At 46.5% G+C, this 26132-nt stretch overlaps 1 protein-coding gene across 3 annotated transcripts in view; it reads left to right on the forward strand.

The window, feature by feature from the left end:
* Window positions 1-26132, forward strand: part of LOC120918555 (probable ATP-dependent RNA helicase DHX58) — a 140895-nt gene that overhangs the window by 32298 nt on the left and 82465 nt on the right. For all 3 annotated transcript variants that reach the window (XM_040330193.1, XM_040330192.1, XM_040330194.1), the window contains exons 4-5: window positions 20803-20993; window positions 25907-26023. In XM_040330193.1, coding sequence (XP_040186127.1) covers window positions 20803-20993; window positions 25907-26023 — 308 coding nt within the window. The remainder of the gene's footprint in view (window positions 1-20802; window positions 20994-25906; window positions 26024-26132) is intronic.

The following is a 26132-nucleotide window of genomic DNA, read 5'->3' on the forward strand; positions in this document are numbered from 1 at the left end:
TACGGGTGGCTGCGCTGGGAACGACATTATTTTTTGATAAACCTGAAGATGCAGCATTATGGATGGAAACGCAATTAAAGGAGGGAGGGGGGAGCTAGGAGTAAGGGGTTTAATTTGTAACTTGCACGGATAGGGGGGGGGGAGGTGGGAGGAAAGGTGCACACTTAAATGAGTGAGAGGAATTGGTCAAGAGTTGAATAGAGAAGGGAGGATTGTGAATGAGGAGGGGTGGGAGAAGTGGGGAGGGGGGGGGGGAAGGGGGGAGTGAATGAAAGTATGTTAAGAGAGGAAAGGACGATATGGGAAACGGCCATAGGAAACCCCCTAGGGGAACACCTGGGTAGGTGCGGAGGGGGGGGGAAGGGAGGGAGGGGGAGGAGAGGGAGGAAGGGTGGGAGGGGAAGGGAAGACAAGTACATGATACACAGGGAAAAAATGTTCACTGTAATAAGTAAAATATACGTAAAACACGAACCAAAGAAAAGTATAGAAGGTAATGATAATGCACAAAGGATTGGGAAAAGGGGAAAAACGCTAAAGTATTTCATAAGGGGTATAAATTTTATACGGGAAAATAGAGTTTGAAAACCTATATGGAAATAACACTAAAATAGCACATATATTTCTTGGGGATGTCAGTTCACAAGTTCTAATAGACACGGTAAAATTAGTAAACACTATTTATACACATAGATAACTAGGGTAATGAATAGCTACATAAATTATTTTCTGGGATGGATGCCCCTATCCCCCTATGGTATATCCGTGGTTGCTAGATGTAAAGTAAAATGTAAAGTAAAATGTTAAACTTAAGCTCATGGAATGTTAGAGGCCTGGGAACTGCAGCTAAAAGGGCTGCAGTCTTTGCCACGCTGGAAAAACATGGAATAGGGCTGATGTGTCTGCAGGAAACCCATTTAATGAAAAATACAAGTTACTTACTACAGAGTAAAAAATACCCTACTCAGTACCACTCAGTGCACTCTACATATTCTAGAGGAGTGAGTATCCTGGTGAGAGCTGGAGTGGGGTTTTCCTGCAGACAGGTCAGCATAGATGAATATGGTCGATTTATTTTTTTGCATTGTATAATAGACAACAAAATGTATATAATAGCAAATATATATGTCCCCCCGCCCTTTAGGATTGATATTATGCTCAGATTAAATGAATTCATAATGGGGAAGGAAGAGATTCCGGTGTTGGTGGTAGGAGATTTTAATGAGGTCTTGGACCGAAGAGTGGATAGGTTTCCCACACCGTTGGTCCCAGACCTCATGAAAAGTAGCCGCCTGGGTCAATTTTTGGAAGAGGTTGGTCTGTTAGACTTGTGGAGAGTGAGGAACCCGGGGATTCAACAATATTCTTGTTATTCAAGTACACACAATACACTCTCGAGGATTGATATGGCCCTGGGGAATTATTTAGCACTACAGAGGGTGGGAAAAGTAATATATTTGCCAAGAGGAGTGTCTGATCACTCTCCTATGGTTCTTACCCTAAATCAAGGTGGACAAAAAATTCAGAGAGATTGGAAAATTAATGCACACTGGTGTGAGTTAATAAAAAAGTCGGATGAAGTTCTGCCCAAACTGAAGGAATTTGTAGATATCAATGAAGGCACCTCGGGCACTGGGATATTATGGGACACCCTGAAGGCATACCTACGAGGAGTCCTGATCCAGCAGATAGCAAAATTTAATAAAAAAGCAAGAGAGGCGGAGGAAAATTCCCGTAGAGAGGTGTTAGAGGCAGAAAATAACTATGTGGGGGACCCAACGCCGAAGGGAAAGAAAATATGGCTTGAAAAACAACAAGCGTATAAATCGGTAATTACAAGGGAAGTAGAGACCAGACGACTTTTTTTGCGACAATCCTCATTTGTAGAAGGGGAAAGTGTTGGAAGGATGCTGGCGCAGGTGGTAAAATCTAACTCCTCCTCCTCCGGCGTTCGGTCCATCAGATTAACAAGTGGTGCGATAACTTCGGACACCTCAGAGATAGTGCAGATTTTCTGGGCATATTATCAGAAATTGTACACTACACAAAAGAGGGGAATGGAGAAAGAAATGGAGGACTTCCTGGAGAGACTAGAAATCCCGTTTATATCCCAATTAGAAAGGGAAGAACTAGAAAACCCAATAACACTTGGGGAGTTACAGGTGGCAGTAGCAGGTATGGCGAATCAAAAATCGCCAGGACCAGATGGGCTCCCACTAGAAATGTACAAATATTATGGAGATATATTGTTACCTCAGCTTATAAAAACATTAAATGGAGCGGCGGTAGAAGGTAAACTCCCTGCCTCAATGCTGGAAGCAACGGTTATAATTATACCAAAAGATGGGAAAGATCCACTGGACCCTGTGGCATATAGACCTATATCCCTTTTGTGCTCTGACGCCAAAATTATAGCAAAGGTCTTGGCGACAAGGCTTAATAGGGTTATTTCAAAATTAATTCACCCAGACCAGACGGGGTTTATAGCCAATAGATCCACCAGTATGAACATCAGGAGGACATTTCTAAACTTACAAACCCCAACACAGAATGAGGGAGCAAGGGCCGTATTGTCACTGGATGTGACCAAAGCCTTTGACAGCGTAGAATGGGGGTATATTTGGAGGGTGCTGGATAAATTTGGGTTTGGCCCGACTTTTTCAGGGTGGATAAAAATGCTCTATGATAACCCTAGTGCTAAGTTAAAAATAAATAATGAATTCTCAAAAAAAATTGTCCTCGAGAGGGGGACGAGACAGGGGTGCCCCTTGTCACCCCTGCTCTTCGCCCTAGCGATGGAACCTCTGGCAATTGCTATTAGGTCAAATATCGAGATATCCGGCTTCCAGAGAATGACGGGAGAAGAAAAAATCGCGCTTTATGCCGACGATATCCTGCTCTTCCTGGGAGACACGGAACAATCTCTGACAAAAGCAATGAGTTTGGTGGAGGAATTTGGGAGTTTTTCGGGATTAGAAATAAACTGGGGGAAGTCCGAGTTACTGCCGTTAGATCCACTGGGAGAAACGGCAATACGTGGATTGCCACAGTTATCAGTGGTGGACACAATGAGATATCTGGGGATATTGGTGACGAAAAACCCTAATCAATACATTTATAAAAATCTCATCCCTCTACTTGCTAAGTTCAAGCAAAAAATTTATATTTGGAAACGTCTCCATCTGTCAGTGGCGGGCAGGTGTAGCTTAATCAAAATGATTTGGCAACCACAACTTTTATACATAATGCACAATTCCCCAATATGGATTGGAAAAAAATGGTTCAATAAAATTGAATCTCTCTTTAGGGAGCTAATTTGGAAAGGGGGACAAGCTAGGATACGCCTTCGCACATTACAACTCCCGGTGGGGGAGGGAGGACTTGCAGTGCCCCAACCCGAGATATATTATTTTTCTGCACAACTGCAACAAATAGGGGGAGGTAATATCCCAGGAGGAGGTACCCCTAATGGGATGATAATGATGAACGGGGTCTCTCACGACACTATCTTTGAAGCACTAGAGGCTGATTCCTTTAGATATAGGAATCCAACAACAAAAATGATAACCAAAATATGGAAATCGGTTAAAAAATTGATGGGCTATACCGGGTTTTCTGAACTCTCCCCTTTGTGGAATAACAATAAACTGAAGGAAGTCCTCCAGATAGGAAAGGTCAGAGCATGGGAAATAAACGGTATTAAAAGGTTGAAACAACTGTATAAAGAGGATAAATATAGGAAATTTCAGGATTTAAGAGAGGAATTTAAGATACCTCAGTATTCATTTTTCACTTATATACAGGTGGGGCATGCCCTTGAAGCCCAGTTTAGGACACAAACACTAGTGTGGTGCGAAATGCCCCTTCTCCAAGAACTAGGCAAGGTAGGACCAACCAAGGGACTCATCTCTGAATTATACAAACAGATGGGTAAAAAGGCTAATATGGGCCGGCATCTGTTAAAAACAAAAGAGAAATGGGAGGAGGACTTGGGGGAATTGACACAGGATCAGTGGCGGAGGGTTCTGGAGATGGGGCCGAAAGTTTCGGTCTCACCCCCACAGAAGGTCTCCCATCTGATGCTGGTGAATCGTGCTTACTATACACCTAAACGTCTGTTCAAATTTGGGAGAAGAACAAATGACAAATGCCCTAGATGCCAGGGGACCGGAGACCTAGTACACATGGTGTGGCGATGCCCAAAGTTGTTTCGTTACTGGGAGGGAGTCGTAAATGTCATAGGGGAGACATTTGGGGTACCTCTGGAAGCAGAAGCCACACTATGTGTACTGGGATATAGAAGGGAACGGAACGAGAAGAAAAGCACCACAGTAGTGTTATTGAGATGTCTGTTCCAAGCAAGGAAATTAATAATGTTAAGATGGCAGGCGATAACACCTCCAACAATAAGGGAATGGGAGGGAGTAGTAAATGAGACAATATGTAAAGAAAGAGCAGTCTATACAAAAAGAGGTAACCTTAAGGAGTTTGAGGAGATGTGGAGACCTTGGCTGGAACAGAAGGACCTGCCCCTCTAGTGGGTAAGAAATATAACTGGGACGAGGTAGAAATAAAATAATTCTTAAAAATAAAGCTAGACATGTGTCATTTAGGAAAGCCGAGGCTGGCTTCGAAACCCCACCAGGGGAGAGAGAAAAATGGAGGGAGGGTCTAGATACAAAGTTGAGAACGAAAATTTTAGGCACCAACCACATTGTGAATAGATATAAGAACAGCCCCCTGTAATGGGGATGATCTGAGCATTTTTATCTTTCTCTTTTTTCTTTTTTTTTTTTTTCTCCTCTCCCCTTCTCTTTCTCATCCTTTTCACGGGATGTTGTTTCCCTTTCCCTTTATATAAATAAGATGATCAATGTATATTCTTAATTTTTATAATAGATGTATCGCACACTAAGATTAAGTGACAAACAAGTAAGGATGTTGGTTCTTGGAACTTTTTTGATATGAAAGATTTGTTTAAATAATCAAATGTGTATAAAGGAAAAAAAAGACAAATAAAGAATGAAATTTAAAAAAAAAAAAAAAAGAATGAAGAAAGTCATTTTGTCTGGTCTTTTCCTGTTCCAAATTGTCACAACTAAAACGTACTTAGTAGCCAGAGGAAACTTGGGAAACCAAAACTGTCCGGCACAAACTGCTTTTACTATGGGAAGTAAGATAAAAAAAAATTGACAGACGGGTAGAGTACAATTGTGTTATTTTCTCCTAAAAAAAAAAAAAAAAAAAAGATGCTGGCGATGGTTGCTGGAACCGGTCATACCTTGGGGCTGCGGACTAAAAAATTGTCTGAACGCATCGGTCAGATGGCCACCTTCTCCACCGCTCCTTCTGTGACTGACCGAAGCCTCAGCAACACGTTGTCCAGGACCAGGATTTTGTAACCTCCCAGTCTCTGGGAAAGCGTTGCACAGACCTTTCTGCAAGGCCTCCCGAAGGCCTGCTCCCTCTGCGCCGGCAAGATAAAAGTCCGCAACCTTATTCTTGTAATGTGGATCAAGGAGAGTTGACAGCCAGTAATGATCCCTCTCCTTGATAGCACGAATATGAGGATCCTTCCGCAGGCTTTTCAGGATCAGGGAGGCCATACAACGTAGGTTTGCTGAGGCATTTGGTGCAGAGTCCTTTGGGTCACTGAGGACGACATGATCCACAGCCACCTCGTCCCAGCCACGTACAAGTCCATGGGTTTCTTGGGACTGTAATTGATCCCTTAAAGACTGCTGCTGATGCTGAGTGCTAGGCTCCACCTCCATGCTGACACAATCCTCCTCCTCCTCGTCCTCTTCCTGTGTGATAGGCAGGCAAGCAGGAACACTGTCTGGATAAAGGAGGCCTTGAGAGGTAAGGAAGTCCTCCTCTTCTTTCCTCTGTTCTGCTTCAAGGGCCCTGTCCATTATTTCACGCAGCGTGTGCTCCAACATGTGAATAAGAGGGACAGTCTCACTGATGCATGCACTGTCACTGCTCACCATCCTCGTGGCCTCCTCAAATGGTGACAGGACAGTGCATGCATCCCTGATCATGGCCCACTGGCGTGGGGAAAAAAACCAAGCTCCCCTGACCCAGTTCTGCTGCCATATTGGCACAGATACTTATTGATGGCCCTCTGCTGCGTGTGCAGCCGCTGCAGCATGGCCAACGTTGAGTTCCACCTCGTGGACATGTCACAGATTAGGCGGTTCTTGGGCAGATTGTATTACCTTTGGAGGTCTGCCAGCCAAGCACTGGCATTATATGATCGTTGGAAATGCACACAGACTTTCTTGGCCTGCTTCAGGACATCCTGTAAGCCCGGGTACCTGCCCAAGAACCGCTGCACCACCAAGTTAAGGACATGAGCAAAACAGGGCACATGGGTCAGTTGTCCCTGTCGCAGGGCAGAGAGGAGGTTGGTGCCATTGTCGCAAACCACCATTCCTGGCTTAAGCTGGCGTGGCGTCAGCCACCTCTGAGCCTGCCCCTGCAGAGCTGACAGAACCTCTGCCCCAGTGTGGCTCCTGTCCCCCAAGCACACCAGCTCAAGCACCGCATGGCATCTCATTGCCTGCGTACCTGCGTAGCCCCTTGAACGCCTACGGAGCACCGCTAGTTCCGAGGACACATCAGCACAGGAAGAGGCCACAGAGGAAGAAGAGGAGGGGGTGGAGGAGAGAGGTGTGTCACAACCAGTAGTAGCATTTTGGAGGTGTGGTGGCGGATCAACCTCTACTGTAACTTGTCCTACGTCCTTCCCAGTTGCCAGCAGAGTCACCCAATGCACCGTGAAAGATAGGTAACGTCCCTGTCCATGCCTGCTGGACCATAAGTCAGCGGTAATATGCACCTTACCACTGACCGCCCAGTCCAGCGACGCATGGACATTGCCTTCCACATGCTGGTAGAGAGCCGGAATCGCCTTCCGTGAGAAAAAGTGGCGTTTGGGAACTTGCCATGAGGGACCGCACATTCCACAAACTCACGGAAGGGGGCAAAATCTACCAACTGAAAAGGCAGCAGTTAAAGTGCTAGCAATTTAGCTAAGCTAGCATTCAACCGCTGGGCATGTGGTTGGCTGGGAGAGAACTTATTTCGGCGCTGCAGCAGCTGGGGCAGGGAAATTTGCCTGGTACAATCTGCCATTGGTGTACCGATAGTAGATTGCCCGCATGTACTAGGCTGTGACACACCTAATTCTACACCTTCAGTCCTATCAGTGCAGGCTTCAGAGAGGACTGAGGGTATAGTGGGGTTGGAGATCCCAGCTGATGAGGGGCAATGGGAGGTCCGCTTTGTTCTTTGGTGTGGGTCTTTGAGGTACGCTTGCCAACGAACTGCATGGCAGGTCGACATATGTCTGGTCAAGCATGTGGTGCCCAAGCGGGTGATGTTTTGGCCATGCGAGATACGCTTGAGACATATGTTGCAAATAGCAGTGGTGCGATCTGATGCACTCGTCTGAAAAAAGGCCCATACCAAAAAACTTTTGGAATAACGCTGAGACACAGCAGCGCCCTGCACATGCGTAGCTCTGCGTTGTGATGCCCTTAAGCTGGCCCTGGAGGGCATCCTGCCTCGTTGGAGATGTGCCTGTGCCTCCTCCTCCTCTCTCCTATCAGGCACCCACGTAGAGTCAGTGACCTCATCATCCCCTCCCTCCTCATCACTGTAGAAAACTTGGCAGTATGCTGCAGCTGGGGGAACATGACTGCCAGAATGCTGTCCTTCTTGAGCACCCCCTCTCTCTGGGCTCAAGTTACTGCCTTCCTCTAGCTGTGTACCATCATCAGAGCCTTCAAAATGCTGCACATCCTCATGCAGCATGTACCCAACACTGTGGTCAAACAGTTCCGGGGACTCCTCAGGAGGACATGGTGGGGCTAGGGAAGGAGTGACTGATGCCATTGAGCAGAGGGAAGAGGACGCCTTGGCAGCTGTTTTGCCAGACAAAGTACCCTGAGCCTGGGTGAGAGAGGATGAGGAGGATGAGGACAGCTTGGTCATCCACTCTACCAAGACTTCGGCATGTTCCGGCTCAACACGGGCAGTTGCCGAAAACAAGGACGAGCGTGTCCCACGGCCACATGCTGATGTCCACGACCAGCACTGTTGCCTCTAGACGCAGAGCCTGTTTGCCCTCTTTTATCGGCTTGTGACTCTCTACCTCTCCTTGTTGTCCTTCCAGACATACTAATGGCCTGCAGAGGACAAAGGCAGTACACACACCATGTAGCTTTAGGTGCACACTGCAGAGGACACAGGCAGTACACACTACAAAGCTTTAGGTGCAAACTGCAGAGGACACGGGCAGTACACACCACATAGCTTTAGGTGCAAACTGCAGGGGACACAGGCAGTACACACCAAGTAGCTTTAGGTGCAAACTGCAGAGGACAAAGGCAGTACACACACCACGTAGCTTTAGGTGCACACTGCAGAGGACACAGGCAGTACACACTACGTAGCTTTAGGTGCAAACTGCAGAGGACATGGGCAGTACACACCAAGTAGCTTTAGGTGCAAACTGCAGAGGACAAAGTCAGTACACACACCACGTAGCTTTAGGTGCACACTGCAGAGGACACAGGCAGTACACACTACGTAGCTTTAGGTGCAAACTGCAGAGGACACGGGCAGTACACACCAAGTAGCTTTAGGTGCAAACTGCAGAGGACATGGGCAGTACACACCACGTAGCTTTAGATGCAAACTGCAGAGGACACAGGCAGTACACACCACGTAGCTTTAGGTGCACACTGCAGAGGACACAGGCAGTACACACCACGTAGCTTTAGGTGCAAACTGAATCTAAATTAGGAAGTGTTGATCTAGCTAAACTATACAGTGTACAAATATATATACAACATCTGGGATGCATATATATCCTCTACACACTGTGGCCCGGATTCAGAAAGCACTTACGCCGACGTATCTCGATATACGCCGCTTAAGTGTAAATTTGCGCCATCGTATCTGTAATAAGTGTGTCTTGATCGGTGGACCACAATACAGGCTGCTTGAGGCCTGACTGATAGACCATAGATCGAGATAGAAAGGAAAGGGGGTTTTTTTTGGGACTTTTGAAAGGCACTGGTATACAACAGTATAAAATATATATGTAAAAATGTATTTAATAAATTATAATAGTAATGCACAATGTACAAAACAGCAAAACAATTGGGACAAACCCCACATATCAGATTTGATCACAAGACCGTTATTTTCTAATACAGTGGAGTCGTGGTCTCGACCGGTTTCGCAGTATAAAACTGCTTCTTCAGGAGAGATGTCTCGATTGGCCAAGGTGATCGTGGATTGGTTTAGGCAATGGCCCCCTAGGGCGCACGTGGGGGATAATAGGAGCGGGCTCCTCCAAGAACTTGTAATCAGTATAATGAATACTGGGGTAGTGGATACATGTTGATGACAATTAGATACCAGCAAGCAATGAAAGAAAGCCAGTGTAGGTAAACACAAGCAGGTCAATCATCGAAAGTGTATTGTCAGTCCATCCCCAGGGAGAGCACCTACACTGGCTTTCTTTCATTGCTTGCTGGTATCTAATTGTCATCAACATGTATCCACTACCCCAGTATTCATTATACTGATTACAAGTTCTTGGAGGAGCCCGCTCCTATTATCCCCCACGTGCGCCCTAGGGGGCCATTGCCTAAACCAATCCACGATCACCTTGGCCAATCGAGACATCTCTCCTGAAGAAGCAGTTTTATACTGCGAAACCGGTCGAGACCACGACTCCACTGTATTAGAAAATAACGGTCTTGTGATCAAATCTGATATGTGGGGTTTGTCCCAATTGTTTTGCTGTTTTGTACATTGTGCATTACTATTATAATTTATTAAATACATTTTTACATATATATTTTATACTGTTGTATACCAGTGCCTTTCAAAAGTCCCAAAAAAAACCCCCTTTCCTTTCTATCTCGATCTATGGTCTATCAGTCAGGCCTCAAGCAGCCTGTATTGTGGTCCACCGATCAAGACACACTTATTACAAATAACAGGGATGTTGGCACAGTTTATATACCTTGCGATTTATCTCTAACGAGGCTATACTCGCATTTTCCAGCCATCGTATCTGTGCGTCGTACCCAGAAAACTAGATACGCCTGAAAATTGGCTTCTTCCGACCGACGTAAATTTGCTACGCCGGCGTATCGTGGGCGCATTTTTACGCTGCACGCATCTGGCGCACCCATAGATTTCCTATCCAAATATGCAAATGAGGGAGATACGCCGATTCAGAAACGTACGTTTGGCCGGCGCAGGCTACGTGCGGTGCGCGTAACTGCAACGTCCGGCCTAAAGTTACCCCTCATAAAGCAGGCATAACTTTGCACCAGACTTGCACAGGTCAGCTGGAGAGTAGCTACAGCAGCACCGTTACTGACGAGCTGAGCAACCACACATGCAGGACAACACATCTGTATGCCACCATGCCAGGGGCAGCCGTGGTCATAGCACTATTGCGTCTACGGGCACGTAGAAGGTCACGGGAGAGGATATACCGCACGCGCATGAACGTCTTTGGCATGGGTGATTCAGAGGTGTATCGCATCTTCAGATTCAGCCCTGCTGCCATCCTGGAATTAGCCACAACCCTGCATGATGACATCACCAGCAAGACACAACGCGTACATGCAGTGCAGCCACTGGTCAAGGTACTGGCAACACTGCATTTCCTTGCAAGTGGATCTTTTCAAAGAACAAGTGGAGTCGTGGCTGGGATGTCACAATCCACCATGAGCAGATGTGTGCACCAGGTTGTCCCCGCAATCCTCAGACGCATGTCCCACCACACGCATGTCCCACCACATCATCAGACCCACCCATGAGCATCAGCGGCTGAAGGCAATGCGTGATTTCTTCAGAATTGCAGGATTCCCACGCACCGTGGGGGCCATTGATTGCACACATGTGGCACTACGGCCCCCCCAAGCTACAGAGCACATATACCGTAATCGTAAGCATTGGCATTCCATCAATGTACAGGTGATAGCCGATGCCCAATGCCTCATATGGCACGTCCGTGCCAAACACCCAGGGGCCAGCCACGACAGCTACATATACCGTCAAAGCAACATCCCAACAGAATTCGAACAGAATGTGTACGGGAACAGCTGGCTGGTTGGTGAGTGACATGGAAGTCAGACATGACTGTCCAACCCCATGATGCACACATCACAAGGGGCACATGCACGATTAACATCCTCCTGTCTTTTCCCTTCCAGGTGACTCTGCATATGCACTTGGACCCCATCTCATGACTCCATACCGGAATCCCCAAACCAGAGGAGAGAGAAACTACAATGCTGCACACATACGAACCCGTGCAGTGGTGGAACGCACATTTGGCTTCCTGAAGTCCTGTTTCTGATGCCTGGATACGTCCGGGGGGACACTATTGTATTTCCCAAACTTTGTGTGCCAGATCATCGGTGCATGTTGCGTTCTGCACAACTACCCCATGAGAAAGGGCCTGGAGATTGACATACGTGATGACCTGACCCCCGAGCCACACAGTCCCCCCCCTAACCGAGGCTACCCCGTTTGCTGAAGGAACAGCAGTCATGAGTTGCCTTGTGGAACACATCTTTGCACGTTAAACACACACATTCATCATGGCACAAGGAGAATGCACGCATGCACACCACTGTGGTCCCTAGCTCACACACACCACATCCACTTCACATTGGATTAGCCCAAGTTCACCATGCAGGACTTGGGAGCAGCAACGCCACGCCAAGGCCCCAATTATGTCGCTGTCCATTCATACCACATTCACACGGTCGTGGGGATAACATCTCCCCGACGACCCAGGGTGACACACCTTACTGGCAGGAGTGTCACCCTCACATTCACACACCAGTCACACTGTAGCCTGCACTACTGATCGTGTGCATACTTTAAAAAAAAAAACCTCATATCCTGAGTATACCAAAAATAAAATAACTCATTACCTGAGTATAAACAAATAAAAAAAATCTCATCACGTGAGCATAAAAGAAAAATCAAAAAATGTCCTCATCTGCCCTGTCGTGGGCTGCGTCTGGTGCCCAGGCTCCTTCTCCTCAGTTGCCTGGGGGGAGCCTCAGGTGGGGGAGGGGCATATGCAGGAGGATCAATCCCCGGTCTCTCCCTGGCTGGCTGCCTGCCCTCTAATGCCAGGGCAATGAGGTGTAGAAAGTTATTTGTCTCCGCCTGCATCCGCAGCTGGCAGGTGGTGCTGTTGCGCTGGTGGCGCCGTGTCTGCCTCCCCTCCGCCTGTACGGCTGCTGCCAGGCTCCTCCCCTCCACCTGCATGGCAGCTGTATTGGCCTGGACTGCCTGTGCCAAGCTCCTGACCTCTGTTACAAGGCCTGATGTGGTGGCTTGCAGCTCCCCCAGGCATGTCACAATAGCTTCCACTCACATCCTGCAGGCTCTCTGTGATGGTGGTTGTCTGAGCAGCCTGCTGGGTGAGGGCCTGCTGGGCAGCCAAGGTACAGGCAGCCTGGGTCTGGGCCGAGTAGGCCAGGCTCTCTGCCACTCGGTGCAGGTCACCCACTAAATCACCCATATAGCGGGTCTGCTTGGCCTGGTCCCTCGCCAGATTCTCCTCCATGGCATCCGGATCACCCCTGGTTTTTCGGGTAGCCTTCCTGGGGGCAGGAGAGGCTTGGGGCCAGCTGGATGGGGAGGCCCTTGAGGGGATATCCCTGAGGGGGGAGGAGGCCCTTGAGGGGCTATCCCTGAGGGGGGAGGAGGCCCTTGAGGGGCTATCCCTGAGGGGGGAGGAAGTTTGCGAGGGTCCTGGTATGGGGGTTGCCTCCACAAGGTAGAAACCTTCATCCATCGAAACGTGCTCCTCCTCTACTTCCTCTAGAGGTGAGGTGGGGGCACTCTCCTCAAGGGATGGCGTGGGTCGCCCAGCAGCCAACGACGGCCCAGCTCCCTCCAGCACATCTGTGGATGACACAAAACATTCACATGTTGGTGGACCCACACACTTGTCACATTCGCCTTACTTGGAGAGGCCCTCGATAATAAGTGCCTTCTCCTCAGGGCTGAAATTTAGCTTCCTCCGACCCTTAGTAGTCACTACTGGTGCAGACATGGCTCCAAATGCAAAAGTTCTAGCACCCAAAAATGCTTGTGTACTTTTGCACTTGGCGGGCGCATGTCTGGGCGTATTTATGCACTGGGCGTAGGCGGTGGGGCTGGCGTATCTTAGGGGTTACGCCGGGCATAGTTGTGAGCATGCGCAGATGGGTGCGGCCAATACGTCCATCTCACAGCGCATGCGCCGTTTAAGATACGCCCGACGTAAACCACTGCGACACGCTCGGACCATCATTTGCATGGGGTGACGCCCACTTACGCTGGCCTACGCCGTAGAAAATACGTTACACTGGCGCATCTTGGTGTACTCATGATGGCTTTCTGAATACAGTACATGCCTCTCCGCGCTGCTCCAGCGTAGTGTAAAAAAGATACGCTACGCCGGCATAAATATGCGCCAATGTATCTGAATCCAGGCCTGTAACTTTAACTGACTAGCCTGCCTGCTCTATCTACCTAGAAAAAATGACACTCTCTCTCTCTCTAACCACCGCCGCAACACACTACACAAGGCCGACCTGCAGACGGCCTTTTATAGTGTGGGGCATGTACTAAACCCCCTGAGCCATAATTGGCCAAAGCCACCATGGCTTTGGCCAATTATGGCTCTCTGTTTTTTGCGCGCTGTGATTGGCCAAGCATGCGGGTCATAGTGCATGCTTGGCCAATCATCAGCCAGCAATGCACTTCGATGCCGCAGTGAATTATGGACCGTGACACGCCACTCGAATTTGGCGCGAACGGCCCGAACACGAAGCTCATCCCTACTGGTAAACCTAAAGCGATGATGTTATCAATAAGATACAAAGTAAGTAATACAAAAAGAACGATGTTGCTATGTAACTACAAATGCCATCAATGTATTAAGACAAATTGCAGGACAGAAGACGTTATAGAAAATAATTCTGATACGTTACGCAGACGTCCTGGTCTCCCTACTGCCTGCGCTCAAAAGAGGATTTCTTGCTAGCTTTTGACCTGCTTTTATATTCCCTCTCTGCCCAATCCCAACAAGTTCTCTCCATTCACCCCCATGGAGCATTTTGATTGGTTCAAAGTTGCATAGAATCCTCATTGGCTGGAATTCAAGCCTAGTTGGCCACCATGCTTATAACACAATAATTAAGATCTCCCGTGACCCAATGGGGGTTATTTACTAAAGGCAAATTCACTTGAAATTGCACTGAAAGTGCAGTCGCTGTAAATCTGAGGGGAAGATCTGAAATGAGGGGAAGCTCTGCTGATTTTATCATCCAATCATGTGCAAGCTAAAATGCTGTTTTTTATTTTCTTTGCACGTCCTACTCGGATCTACAGCAACTGCACTTCCAAGTGCACTTTCAGTGCAATTTCAAGAGCACTTTTCACTTGTAGTTTGTACTTGTAGTGCAAAGTGGATTTGCCTTTCGTAAATAACCCATAATGTCTGGTCAACAGCCCTAAAGTCAAAAGTGTAAACTTCATTTACATACATATCACTTGACCATTGATGGCACCAAACAGAAGATTTTGTCCTTTTGAGACACAGGAGACAGATGTCAATTTCTCATGATTAAACCATAAAATATCTTAAGTACATAATTTTCCTGTAAAATATATATATATTTGACTGGGCATGGTAATTTCTTACCTCTCCTCTCACCATCCGCGACATGACAGGGGGAACTCCTGAGATGAAAGTGAAAGTGTCTTCTCCGCTCAGCCGCGGCGCTGCCCCTGCACCCATTGCGCTCCAAGGCCTGGCCTTGTTGGCCTTGTCTGGAATCCGGCCCTGTGTACAGAAGTCGATCTAGTTTCAGAGTTTTGATTGTTTACATTTTTTCAGAATGATGAGTGCCACCGGCTATAGCCAGCAACACTAATCATTGCATAGCTCCCAACTGTCCCTGATTTGGAACTAAGTCCCTCTGTCCCTCTTTCCTCCTCATTTGTCCCTCATTTTGGTCTGATCTATATAGATGTATATAAAATGTACGTTTTATCTTTCAAAAAGTGTTAAACCTTTCATCCACTTTGCTGCATTAGTAAATTTTAAAAGCCAATATAAATGAACATTAGTGGTAAAAAAAGTCCTTGTGGATTTAATTGAATTTTTTTTCAGTTAAGTCTCCTTTAAGGGTGTGTGGCAGGGGGTGTGTCCTATGCCTACATATGTTTGCTAGTAGGTGTCCCTCATTCCCATCACAAAATGTTGGGAGGTATGATCATTGTGTTCTCATTATAAGGAAGGCTGCCTGCTGTGAGAACACAATAGAACAGCAGGAGGGAATGTCCTATCCAGGGCAGCCATCAGAAATTTTGGGGCCCCTTGAACACCAACATTCCACCAACATTCCCCAGGGCCCACCCACTCCACAATTTATCCCCATCCATGCCCAGCATCACCCATCCCTCTCCACAATATATCCCCCATCCACGCCCAGCATTACCCATCCCTCTCCACAATGTATCCTCATCTATACGAGGCATCACCCATTCCTCTCTAACAATGTATCCCCCATCCACGCCCAGCATCACCCATCCCTCTCCATAATGTATTGCCCATCCACGCCCAGCATCACCCATCCCTCTCCAGGATGCTGGGCGTGGGTGGGGATACATTGTGGAGACTGGAGGGATGGATGGTGCTGGACATGGGTGGGGATACATTGTGGAGACTGGAGGGATGGATGGTGCTAGGCGTGGGTGGGGATGCAATGTGGAGACTGGAGGGATGGATGGTGCTGGGCGTGGTTGGGGATACATTGTGGAGACTGGAAGGATGGAAGGTGCTGGGCGTGGGTGGGGATACATTGTGGAGACTAGAGGGATGAATGGTGCTGGGCGTGGGTGGGGATACATTGTGGAGACTAGAGGGATGGATGGTGCTGGGCGTGGGTGGGGATACATTGTGGACACTGGAGGGATGGTGCTAGGCGTGGGTGGGATGCAATGTGGAGACTGGAGGGATGGACGGTGCTGGGCGTGGATGGGTATGCAATGTGGAGACTGGAGGGATGGATGGTGCTGGGCGTGGGTGGGGATGCAATGTGGAGCCTGGAGGGATGGTGCTAGGCGTGGGTGGGATGCAATGTGGAGACTGGAGGGATGGATGGTGCTGGGCGTGGATGGGGATGCAATGTGGAGACTGGAGGGATGGATGGTGCTGGGCGTGGGTGGGGATACATTGTGGAGACTGGAGGGATGGATGGTGTTAGGCGTGGGTGGGGATGCGATGTGGAGACTGGAGGGATGGTGCTGGGCATGGGTGGGGATACATTTTGGAGACTGGAGGGATCGATGGTGCTGGCGTGGGTGGGGATGCAATGTGGAGCCTGGAGGGATGGTGCTGGGCGTGGGTGGGGATATATTGTGGAGACTGGAGGGATGGATGGTGCTAGGCGTGGGTGGGGATGCAATGTGGAGACTGGAGGGATGGTGCTGGGCGTGGGTGGGGATACATTGTGGAGTCTGGAGGGATGGATGGTGCTGGGCATGGGTGGGGATGCAATGTGGAGACTGGAGAGATGGATGGTGCTTTGCACGGGTGGGGATGCAATTTGGAGACTGGAGGGATGGATGGTGCTTGGCATGGGTGGGAATGCAATGTGGAGACTGGAGGGATGGATAATGTTGGGCGTGGGTGGGGATACATTGTGGAGACTGGAGGGATGGATAATGCTGGGTGGGGATCAAGAAGATTGAGCTGCATTGTGAAAATGGATGAGGAGGACTCTGTGTGGGGATGAGAATTACATTGTGAAGAGGCTTTCCACAATGTAAATCTCATCTGCACCCAGAGTCATCATCATCCATTTTCACAATGCAGCTCAATGCCTGCTTGTTAGCATCAACCAGGTGTCCCATCCAAGGAGATCAAATAAAGTCCAAATCTACAGGCGGCACAGGGGCACAGCAGCACACATTACATATTTTTTTACCTCCTTGCTGCTTTCTAGTATCTAGCTTCTTGCTAGGGCTGGGTCAATGGTCACCGCCGACGAGCGGAGCTGACCACCCCCCCTGCCCGGGTCCCGGCCAATCACATTGCGAGGCAATCTAGCAGCAGGGAATCAAGAGGAGTGAGGGGGATGCTTGGGCCTAAACAAAACATATTTTTATAATGTATAGCCTGCCTTAGAAAAAGAGAAAAACCTGCATCTTGGCATCCCTCTACAGTATAATATGTCATGGCAATATGACTTGGGTAGCAATTATACCCTCATATTTATTAGGAAAATTATATTATTACTGTGTAGGGCACCCTTTGTCCTCCAAACAGCTTCAGTTTTTCATGGCATGGATTCCAAAAATATTCCTTTGAGATTCTGGTCCATGATGACATTATTGTATCCACCATCTCTGCAGATTTGTCACCTGCACATTCATGCTGAGATCTCAAAGGTGTTCTATTGAATTCAGACCTGGTGACGGCACTGAAGAATTCATTGTCACATTCATCAAACCAGTTTGGGAGGTCTTTTCCTTTTAGTGAGCCTGACCCTTTGCAGCCTCAGCTTTCTGTTCATCCTGAGATACTTTTCTGCTCACCTCAGTTGTAAAGAGTGTTTATCTGCGTTAAAACTGAATTTCACCCGAAAGGGTTACGCTTATTTACATTTACATTTGGCACTTTTTGGGGGAAGTGGGTACCTTGTTTTGACAGGTACCGGCTCTCACTTCTGGTCAGATGCGCTGTCACAGATCCCAGAAGACTATGGAACCATTGACAAGGTGTAGCGCAGCTCGCGCCCCAAGGCCTTACTGCCTGTTTCCCTTGAGATGCCGACGCTTGCACCCAAAGCCGCTTCCAGTTTAAACCAGTCTGGTCATTCTTCTCTCACTTTTCTCCTCATTGATTAGTTTCCATCAGCAGAGTTGCCACTCACTGGATTGTTTGTTTTTTACACTGCTCTGAGTAATCTCTAGACTGTTGTGAAATTCCCAGGAAATCAGCAGATACAGAGATACTGAAAGCACCAACAAGCATGCCACGTTCAAAATGTCCGAGATCACTTTCTGAGATCACATTTATGTGCCTTTCTGGTGTTAGATGTAAAAATTAAGCCTAGGTCTACACTGACTTTTGTAGCACTCTCACTGTTGCCAGTGTAGGTAAATTTAGTTTGGCTCCCCTGTAGACATGGGAGCATGGGTTAATTTTGTTTAGGAGGCTGTGCAATGCTTTTAAGGTTGTGGCTCCATTACCTCCCCATTTTCTGGAATGCTCTGGATAGTTGGAGGAACAGAGGCTGCAGCCTGAATATTTATGGAGTTTCCACCCATCCCTGGGGAGGCAGAGCCCAGAAGATGGGGAAATGGCTCATAAATACTCAGGAGCCTAGCAGTCTGTGTAAAAAGCCTGGGTCCAGTCATCTGAGGGAGACCTCTATGTTGGGGGGCTCTTCCCCAGGGCAGAAGAAAGACAGAGAGAGGTGGGAAGCATCAAGCCTTTATTGAGCCCAGTCCCAGCTAGGCTTAGATGCAGACATCAAGCAGAACCAAAATCAGCCAGTGCAGCAGAGAGGCCAGTATAGCAGCTTTCTGGATTCTAGGAACTACTTAATGGAAACTACTTAAAGTGAGTACATGCCAGCCATCACACCCAAAGCTACAGAGAGGACAGTAAAGTGCAATCATTTACACCTGTCCAGGGGGACAGTTTTTGTGCAAGACAGTCAGTAGCACTCAAAGTTCTCTAGCTAGGGCAGGGGTGGATCCAGAGTCCAGTTTTGGTAGGGGCACTGACAGAAAATATGTTTTTTTTTTTGCAGGCAATTTATCGGGGAAAGGGCTGGTGCTGGCGATTCAATCATCCTGCCACCATAGTTGTTATGGTGTCAGGATGATTGAAGCACATTATTTCTATTTTTACAAATGAAATAGTTCAACTCACCATAATGCAGAATCAGTGGGAGCCCTGGGCGTGTCACTTGTCGCCGTTGCCTGCCACCAGATGCAGATTGTCACTTGCCACATCACCTGCAACACGTTGCGGATTGTCACTTGTCACGTCGCCTGTCACAATTTGCGGATTGTCACTTGCCACGTCGCCTGTCACAAGTTGTGGATTGTCACTTGCTACGTCACCTGCCACACGTTGCAGATTGTCACCTGCCACATGTTGCGGATTGTCACTTGCCTGCTACAATTGTCCCTTGCTGTGTCACTTTCCTGTGTCCCAGAGTGCAGTCAGGCTGCCTGCACAGTGAGGGCAGAACTGCAGGGATGCAGGGCTGGCACCGGGAGGTGAGAGATGTCATCTCTCTGCTCCGCTGCCTACCGGCCTGCTGATTGGCCAGCCGCCCGCTCACCCACCGACTCACCTGCTTACCCACCGAGCCTCCCAGCTGACCACCCACCCACTGAGCCGCCTGCCCACTTACCCACCAAGCCGCCTGCACACTCACCCGTCCACCGAGCTCAGCTGCAACTACAACTTTAACTTTTTCATTTTTTGAGCATTATTCCAGCTGCAGCACCACTCTCACTGGTGTACAGCTCACTTCGGAGTCTGTTCATAGCAACCAGGGACTTTAGCGGGTCCTCAACTGTTTGTTTACATTTTGAAGTTCTTTAGTTCTGGGCATTTCATGTATCGCTAATCCCAATCCAAGTTCAACGTTCTACAATAAAATTTAAAAACCAAATCCCCTAGACTGATTATTGAGCCATTGGAGAAAGTGGAAAATCACTTTTGCCTGGTTGTGTGTGCTGTGTGGGTGAAAAGGCCAGAAATTCAGCGTCCCTTTCTGTGGTAGCACTACACCTTTAAATCTTTTTGCTAGTGAGAGATTATCACTGGCAGGAATTCTGTGCTGCGTTGGTGACAGCCAATGAGTAGGTAAATCTGTTTGCAGCAAAGAGATTTAATTGCCCAAGTATCACTAGGCTTAATGAACCTCCAGACTAACGATAAGCTTGGATGTTGTCTGAACCCCACTTCTTCCAAACCAGGAAGTTAGCTGTCATTGCTGTGCGGCGCGTCAGAGATTCCCTGCCCTGCAGCTGACATACACGAAGGGGCGTGACATCAATGACCTAATGATAAATGTACATAGCATAAATTTAACACCCAAACATGTTAAATGTTAAAACCATATCACATGTATATATACTGTAAATGCCATATTGCCAAAAACTGCTAGTCAGATGATAAATGTTTTCCTACACATACATGATTAGAAGATATACTATTGATATACTTTGTATTCCTGTTTTTAATAGGCAGCACATTATACAGTATCACCTGTATGATTTGGTTCTTCATAGGGAAGAAAAACTGACAATTATTACTGCAAAAGAGGAGAATTTATTGGATTTTAAAGTCGAAATTTTACAACAAGATTTTTATAAGAAAACATTATTTATTGAAAATTTTTAAAAGACATATTCAAAAATAGATATCTAATCATATAGTACAGTTGAAAGTGCAGACTGATTTGTTCTCTACATGTTTTGCCACGAGTAGTAGCTTCCTCAGGAGAATTTATTTATCAGTCACTGTAAACACTAGAAATGGAAAAAGATCTTTTAGAAAACATAACATAAGACATAATAATAATACAATACAAATATACGGACATACAAAATAATTATTTTCCCGTATTGCATAATGTTCTAATTAGGGGATGTGGTGCTGGTATAACTCTAGATGATAAGCAATCATTTTTCTCCTGACAATTATTACTGTTTCTTTAGATCTCACTTTGCTAATAATAGACGAGTGCCACCACACTCACAAAGATGGCATTTATAATAAGGTGATGCAGATCTATCTTAAGAAAAAGCTGAAACATGAAAGGAATCTCCCGCAAATACTGGGACTTACTGCATCCCCTGGGACTGGTGGAGCTAGCAGCTTTGAGGATGCTGTGGATCACATTTTACAGGTGAGATAAAGAGAAAAATTATCAGCACACTAGCCAGTAGTTTTATATACAAAAATGTGTCATTTATTAAGTTAAAGGGGTTGTAAAGGAAAACATTTTTTTTCATAATAAGCATCCTTTACCTGCAGACATTCCTCTTTTCACTTCCTCATTGTTCGTTTTTGCTCAGAAGTTGCTCTATTTCTTGTCTGTTCTGTTTTCCATTCCTGCTTGTCTGATTGTTACTCACCACCGTGAAGGGAGGCTTTACTGCGGTGGTCAGTGACGTGCTCGCCCCCTCCTGGGAAATTACATCTGTGTGGCAGGACGCTCTCTACATGTTAGAGACTTCAAGGAGGTGTGAATTACTGGGCGCGCCGCAATTCATACTGGGAAAAGTAGTTCTTAGGCCGCATACACACGGTCGGTCCATCCGATGAGAACGGTCCGAAGGACCGTTTTCATCGGTTAACCGAAGAAGCAGACTGATGGTCTGATGTGCCTACACACCATCAGTTAAAAAAACGATCGAGTCCAACGCAGTGACGTAAAACACAACAACGTGCAGAGAAAAATGAAGTTCAATGCTTCCAAGCATGCGTCGACTTGATTCTGAGCATGCGCGAGTTTTGAACCGATGCTTTTGCGTACTAACCATCGGTTTTGACCTATCGGTTAGGCGGCCGGCGGTTGAATTTTAAAGCAAGTTCTAAATTTTTGGACCGAAGGATAACTGACCGATGGGGCCCACACACGGTCGGTTTGGACTGCTGAAACTGAACTTCAGTCCGTTTTCATCGGTTTTGACCGACCGTGTGTACAAGGCCTCACATGAACGAGCACTGCAAACCAGGAAGTGAATGAGAGAACAGAAACTAGAATGCCGGAGGTGATATAGATGAAGGAATTTAATAGGTATTTACTCATTTTTTAACAGAATCATTACACTATTCTGTCTGTCTACCTTGCAGACATTAATTTTAGGCAAAACATTTTTTTCCTTTACAACTCCTTTAACCTCTGCAATAACTACTCATATTTGGTACTCTTTGGTCTATTAAATATACAATCAAAAGTGTTTTTTTTTATATCTGCTGAATAAGTGCTGCCAAATTATTGTCCCAGTCCAGCCCTGTATTGGGGTGATCTGAGGTGTGATGGTTATGGAATTGGTGCTGATCTGAGATGTCAAGGTGCAGGAACTGGGGTGATGAGGGGTGTGAAGATGCAGGAATTTGGGCCGATCTGAGGCATGAAGGTGCAGGAACTGGGGTGATATGATGTGTGAAGGTGCTGGAATTGGGGCTGATCTGAGGTGTGACAATGCAGGAATTGGGGTAATCTGAGGTATGAAGATGTAAAAATTGGGACTGATCTGAGGTGTAAAGTTGCAGGAATTGGGGTGTTCTGAGGTGTGATGGTGAAGGAATTTGGACTGATCTGATGTGGGAAGGTGCAGGAATTGGGGCTGATGTGGAGTGTGAAGGTGCAGGAATTGGGGTGATCTGAGGTGTGATAGGGAAGGAATTGGGGTTATCTGAGGTGTGATGGGGCAGGAATTAGGGTAATCTGAATTGTGATGGGGCAGAAATTAGGATAATCTGAGGTGTGATGTGCAGGAATTGTGGTGATCTGAGGTGTGATGGTTCAGGAGTTAGGGCTGACATGTGGTGTGAAGCTGCAGCAATTGGGGTGATCTGAGTTGTGAAGGTTCAGGAATCGGAATTGGTCTGAGATATGAAGGTTTAGGAATTGAGGTGATCTGAGGTGTGAAGGTTTAGGAGTTGGACTGATAAAAGGTGTGTAAATTCAGGAATTTGGCTGATCTGAGATGTGAAGGTTCAGGAGTTGGAGCTGGTCTGAGGTGTGAAGGTGCAGGAATTGGGGTTAACTGTGGTGTTAAGGTTTAGGAATCGGGCTGATATGAGGTGAGAAGGTTCAGGAAATCAGCTGATCTGAGATGTGAAGGTTCAGGAGTTGGAACTGATCTGAGGTGTGAGAGTGCAGGAATTGGTGTGATCTGAGGTGCGATGGGGCATGAATTGGGTTAATCTGAAGTGTAAAGGTTTAGGAATTGGGCTGATCTGAGGTGTGGAGGTTCAGGGTTTGGCACTGATCTGAGGTGTGAGGCTGCAGAAATTGGGCTAATCTGAGGTGTGATGGTTCAGCAGTTGGCGCTGATCTAAAGTGTGAAGTTACAGGAAATGGGGTGATTTGACGTGTGAAAGCGTAAAGCCCAATATTGCATTTGGTCTATAAAAATTCATTTTCATGATTGAGTGTGGGAAGTTGGCCTTTTTTTTTATGTAGTTGGCACTCTCAATTTGTTTGAAAATATTTTTTGCCACAATATGCTCAAAAAGTTGCCTACACCTTTTCTAGGGTGACAATGCTGCATTATCCATTGATACATTGCAATAAACGAGCGTTGACACTTTAAGGCAAAAGGTGATACTGGCAGGATCAGTAAGGTAACATACAGTGCAGGGAACATACAGTAGTTACATAGTAATAAAAATAGGTGAGGTAGAAAAAAGACACAAGTCCATCAAGTCTAACCTATGTGTGTGCTTTTATGTCAGTATTACATTGTATATCCCTGTATGTTGTGGTCATTCAGGTGCCTATCTAGTTGTTTTTTTAAATTATTGATGCTCCCCGCTGAAACCACTGCCTGTGGAAGAGAATTCCACATTCTTACCGCTCTTACAGTAAAGAACCCTCTACGCACAGAAAAGTTTTATCCTTATTGTGGGGTCACCAGCACAGGATTTGTACATTGAAATCATATGCCCTCTCAAGCATCTCTTCTCCACAGAGAATAAGTTCAGTGCTCGTAACCTTTCCTCATAACTAAGGTCCTCCAGTTCCTTTCTCTGCACTCCCTCCAGTTCCAGCACATCCTTCCTGAGGACTGGTGCCCAGAACTGGATGGCATACTCCATGTGCCGCCGGATCAGAGTCTTGTTGAGTGGGAGAACTATTGTTTTATCTCTGGAGTTAATCCCCTTTTTAATGCATGCCAGTATTCTGTTTGCTTTGCTTGCAGCAGCTTGGCATTGCATCCTATCATCTACTAGGCCCCCTAGGTCCTTCTCCATCCTAGATTCTCCCAGAGGCTCTCCCCCTAGTGAGTAGATTGCATTCATATTTTTGCCACCCAAATGCATTATTTTACATTTTTCTACTAACATTTGCCATGTAGTTGCCCACCCCATTAATTTGTTCAGATCTTCTTGCAAGGTTTCCACATCCTGTGGAGAAATGATTTCCCTGCTTAGCTTCGTCCGCAAATACTGAGATTAAGCTGTTTACCCCATCCTCTAGGTTGTTCATGAATAAATTAAATAGGATTGGTCCCAGGACAGAACCCTGGGGGACCCCGCTTTCCACACCGGATCATTCCTAGCACTCCCCATTTATTACTACCATCTGAACTCGCCCCTGTAGCCAGTTTTCAATCCATGTACTCACCCCATGGTCCATGCCGACAGACCTTAGTTTGTACAGTAAACATTTAAGGGGAACTGTGTCAAATGCCTTTGCAAAATCCAGATACACCACGTCTATGGGCTTTCCTTTATCTAGATGACAGCTCACCTCCTCAAAGAAGGTTAATAGGTTGGTTGGCAAGAACGAATCTTCATGAATCCATGCTGACTTCTGCTAATGATACAGTTTTTATTAATAAAATCTTGTATATAGCCCCTTATCATCCCCTCCAAGAGCTTGCATACTATTAATGTTAGGCTAACTGGTCTGTAATTCCCAGGGATGTATCTTGGCCCTTTTTTAAATATTGGTGCTACATTGGCTTTTCTCCAATCAGCTAGTCCCATTCCAGTCAGTAGACTGTTTGTAAAAATTTGTAACAATGGTCTGGCAATTACTTGACTGAGTTCCATTTGGACCCTCGGGTGCAAGCCATCTGGACCCGGTGACTTATTAATGTTACGTTTTACAAGTCTATTTCTAATCCTATCCTCTGTTAGCCATGAGGGTGCATTCTGTGACGTGTCATGAGGATAAACATTGCAGTTTTGGTTACTGAAGCCCTCGTGAAGACTGAGGAGAATAAGTTCAATACCTTTGCCATCTCTCCATTCTTAGTAACCAGATTCCCTTCATAATTCTTTATGGGACCAATATGATCTTACCTCCCTTTCTTACTATTTATATATTTAAATAATTTATACTCTTTTTTTTTACTCTCCTCCGCTATGTTCCTTTCGTATTCTATCTTAGCCACCCTGATTGCCCCCTTATGCCCCGTACACATGATCGGAAATTCCGCCAGCCAAAGTCCAATATGAGCTTTTGAACGGAAATTCCGACCGTGTGTATGCTCCATTGGACAAAAGTTTGAGAGCTGGTTCTCAAATTTTCTGACGGAAAAAATTCCTATCGGAAAATCTGATCTTCTGTAGCAATTCCGACGAGCAAAATTCCAACGCATGCTCGGAAACAATTCGACGCATGCTTGGAAGCATTGAACTTAATTTTCTCAACTCTTCGTAGTGTTGTACGTCACCGTGTTTTTGACGGACGAAAGTTCAGAAAAATTTTGTGTGACCGTGTTTATTCAAGCCAAGCTTGAGCGGAATTCCGTTGGAAAAAACATCCAAGGTTTTTCCAACGGAAAATCTGATCGGGTGTACGGGGCATTACATTTCTTGTTGCATAGAGGTTGGAAAAAAATGCAGCCACCACATCTAATCACTGGTAAACTGCAATATATTACATTTATGTTTATGGGTTTAACTACACTTTAGTGCCACCAAACCCTGCTTTAGTTCTGTCCTGTCCATATGTGTACTACACCACTTGATGTTCCCAAAGCTCAGTCTATAATAGTTTGGAAACCAGGACTGTGGCAATATTACATTGAGGCTCATTATGTTTCTTAATGTATCTGTTACTTTTATATTCTTCAGATTTGTGCTAATCTGGACACGTGGAAGATAATGTCAACCAAGGTCAACATCAAAGATCTAGAAAGTAAAGCCAGGCAGCCTGTCAAACAATATGACTTAGTGCCAGGAAGGGCTGTGGTAATTATCAACATTTTTTTCATTGGGTCATTTATTATAGCCTGCATCATCTTGTCAAACTATTGTGGCCATACACAAGCCAATGATTTGAGAGATTACAGTGCATCTG

The sequence above is a fragment of the Rana temporaria genome, chromosome 12, assembly GCF_905171775.1.
Source record: "Rana temporaria chromosome 12, aRanTem1.1, whole genome shotgun sequence".
Taxonomy (NCBI): domain Eukaryota; kingdom Metazoa; phylum Chordata; class Amphibia; order Anura; family Ranidae; genus Rana; species Rana temporaria.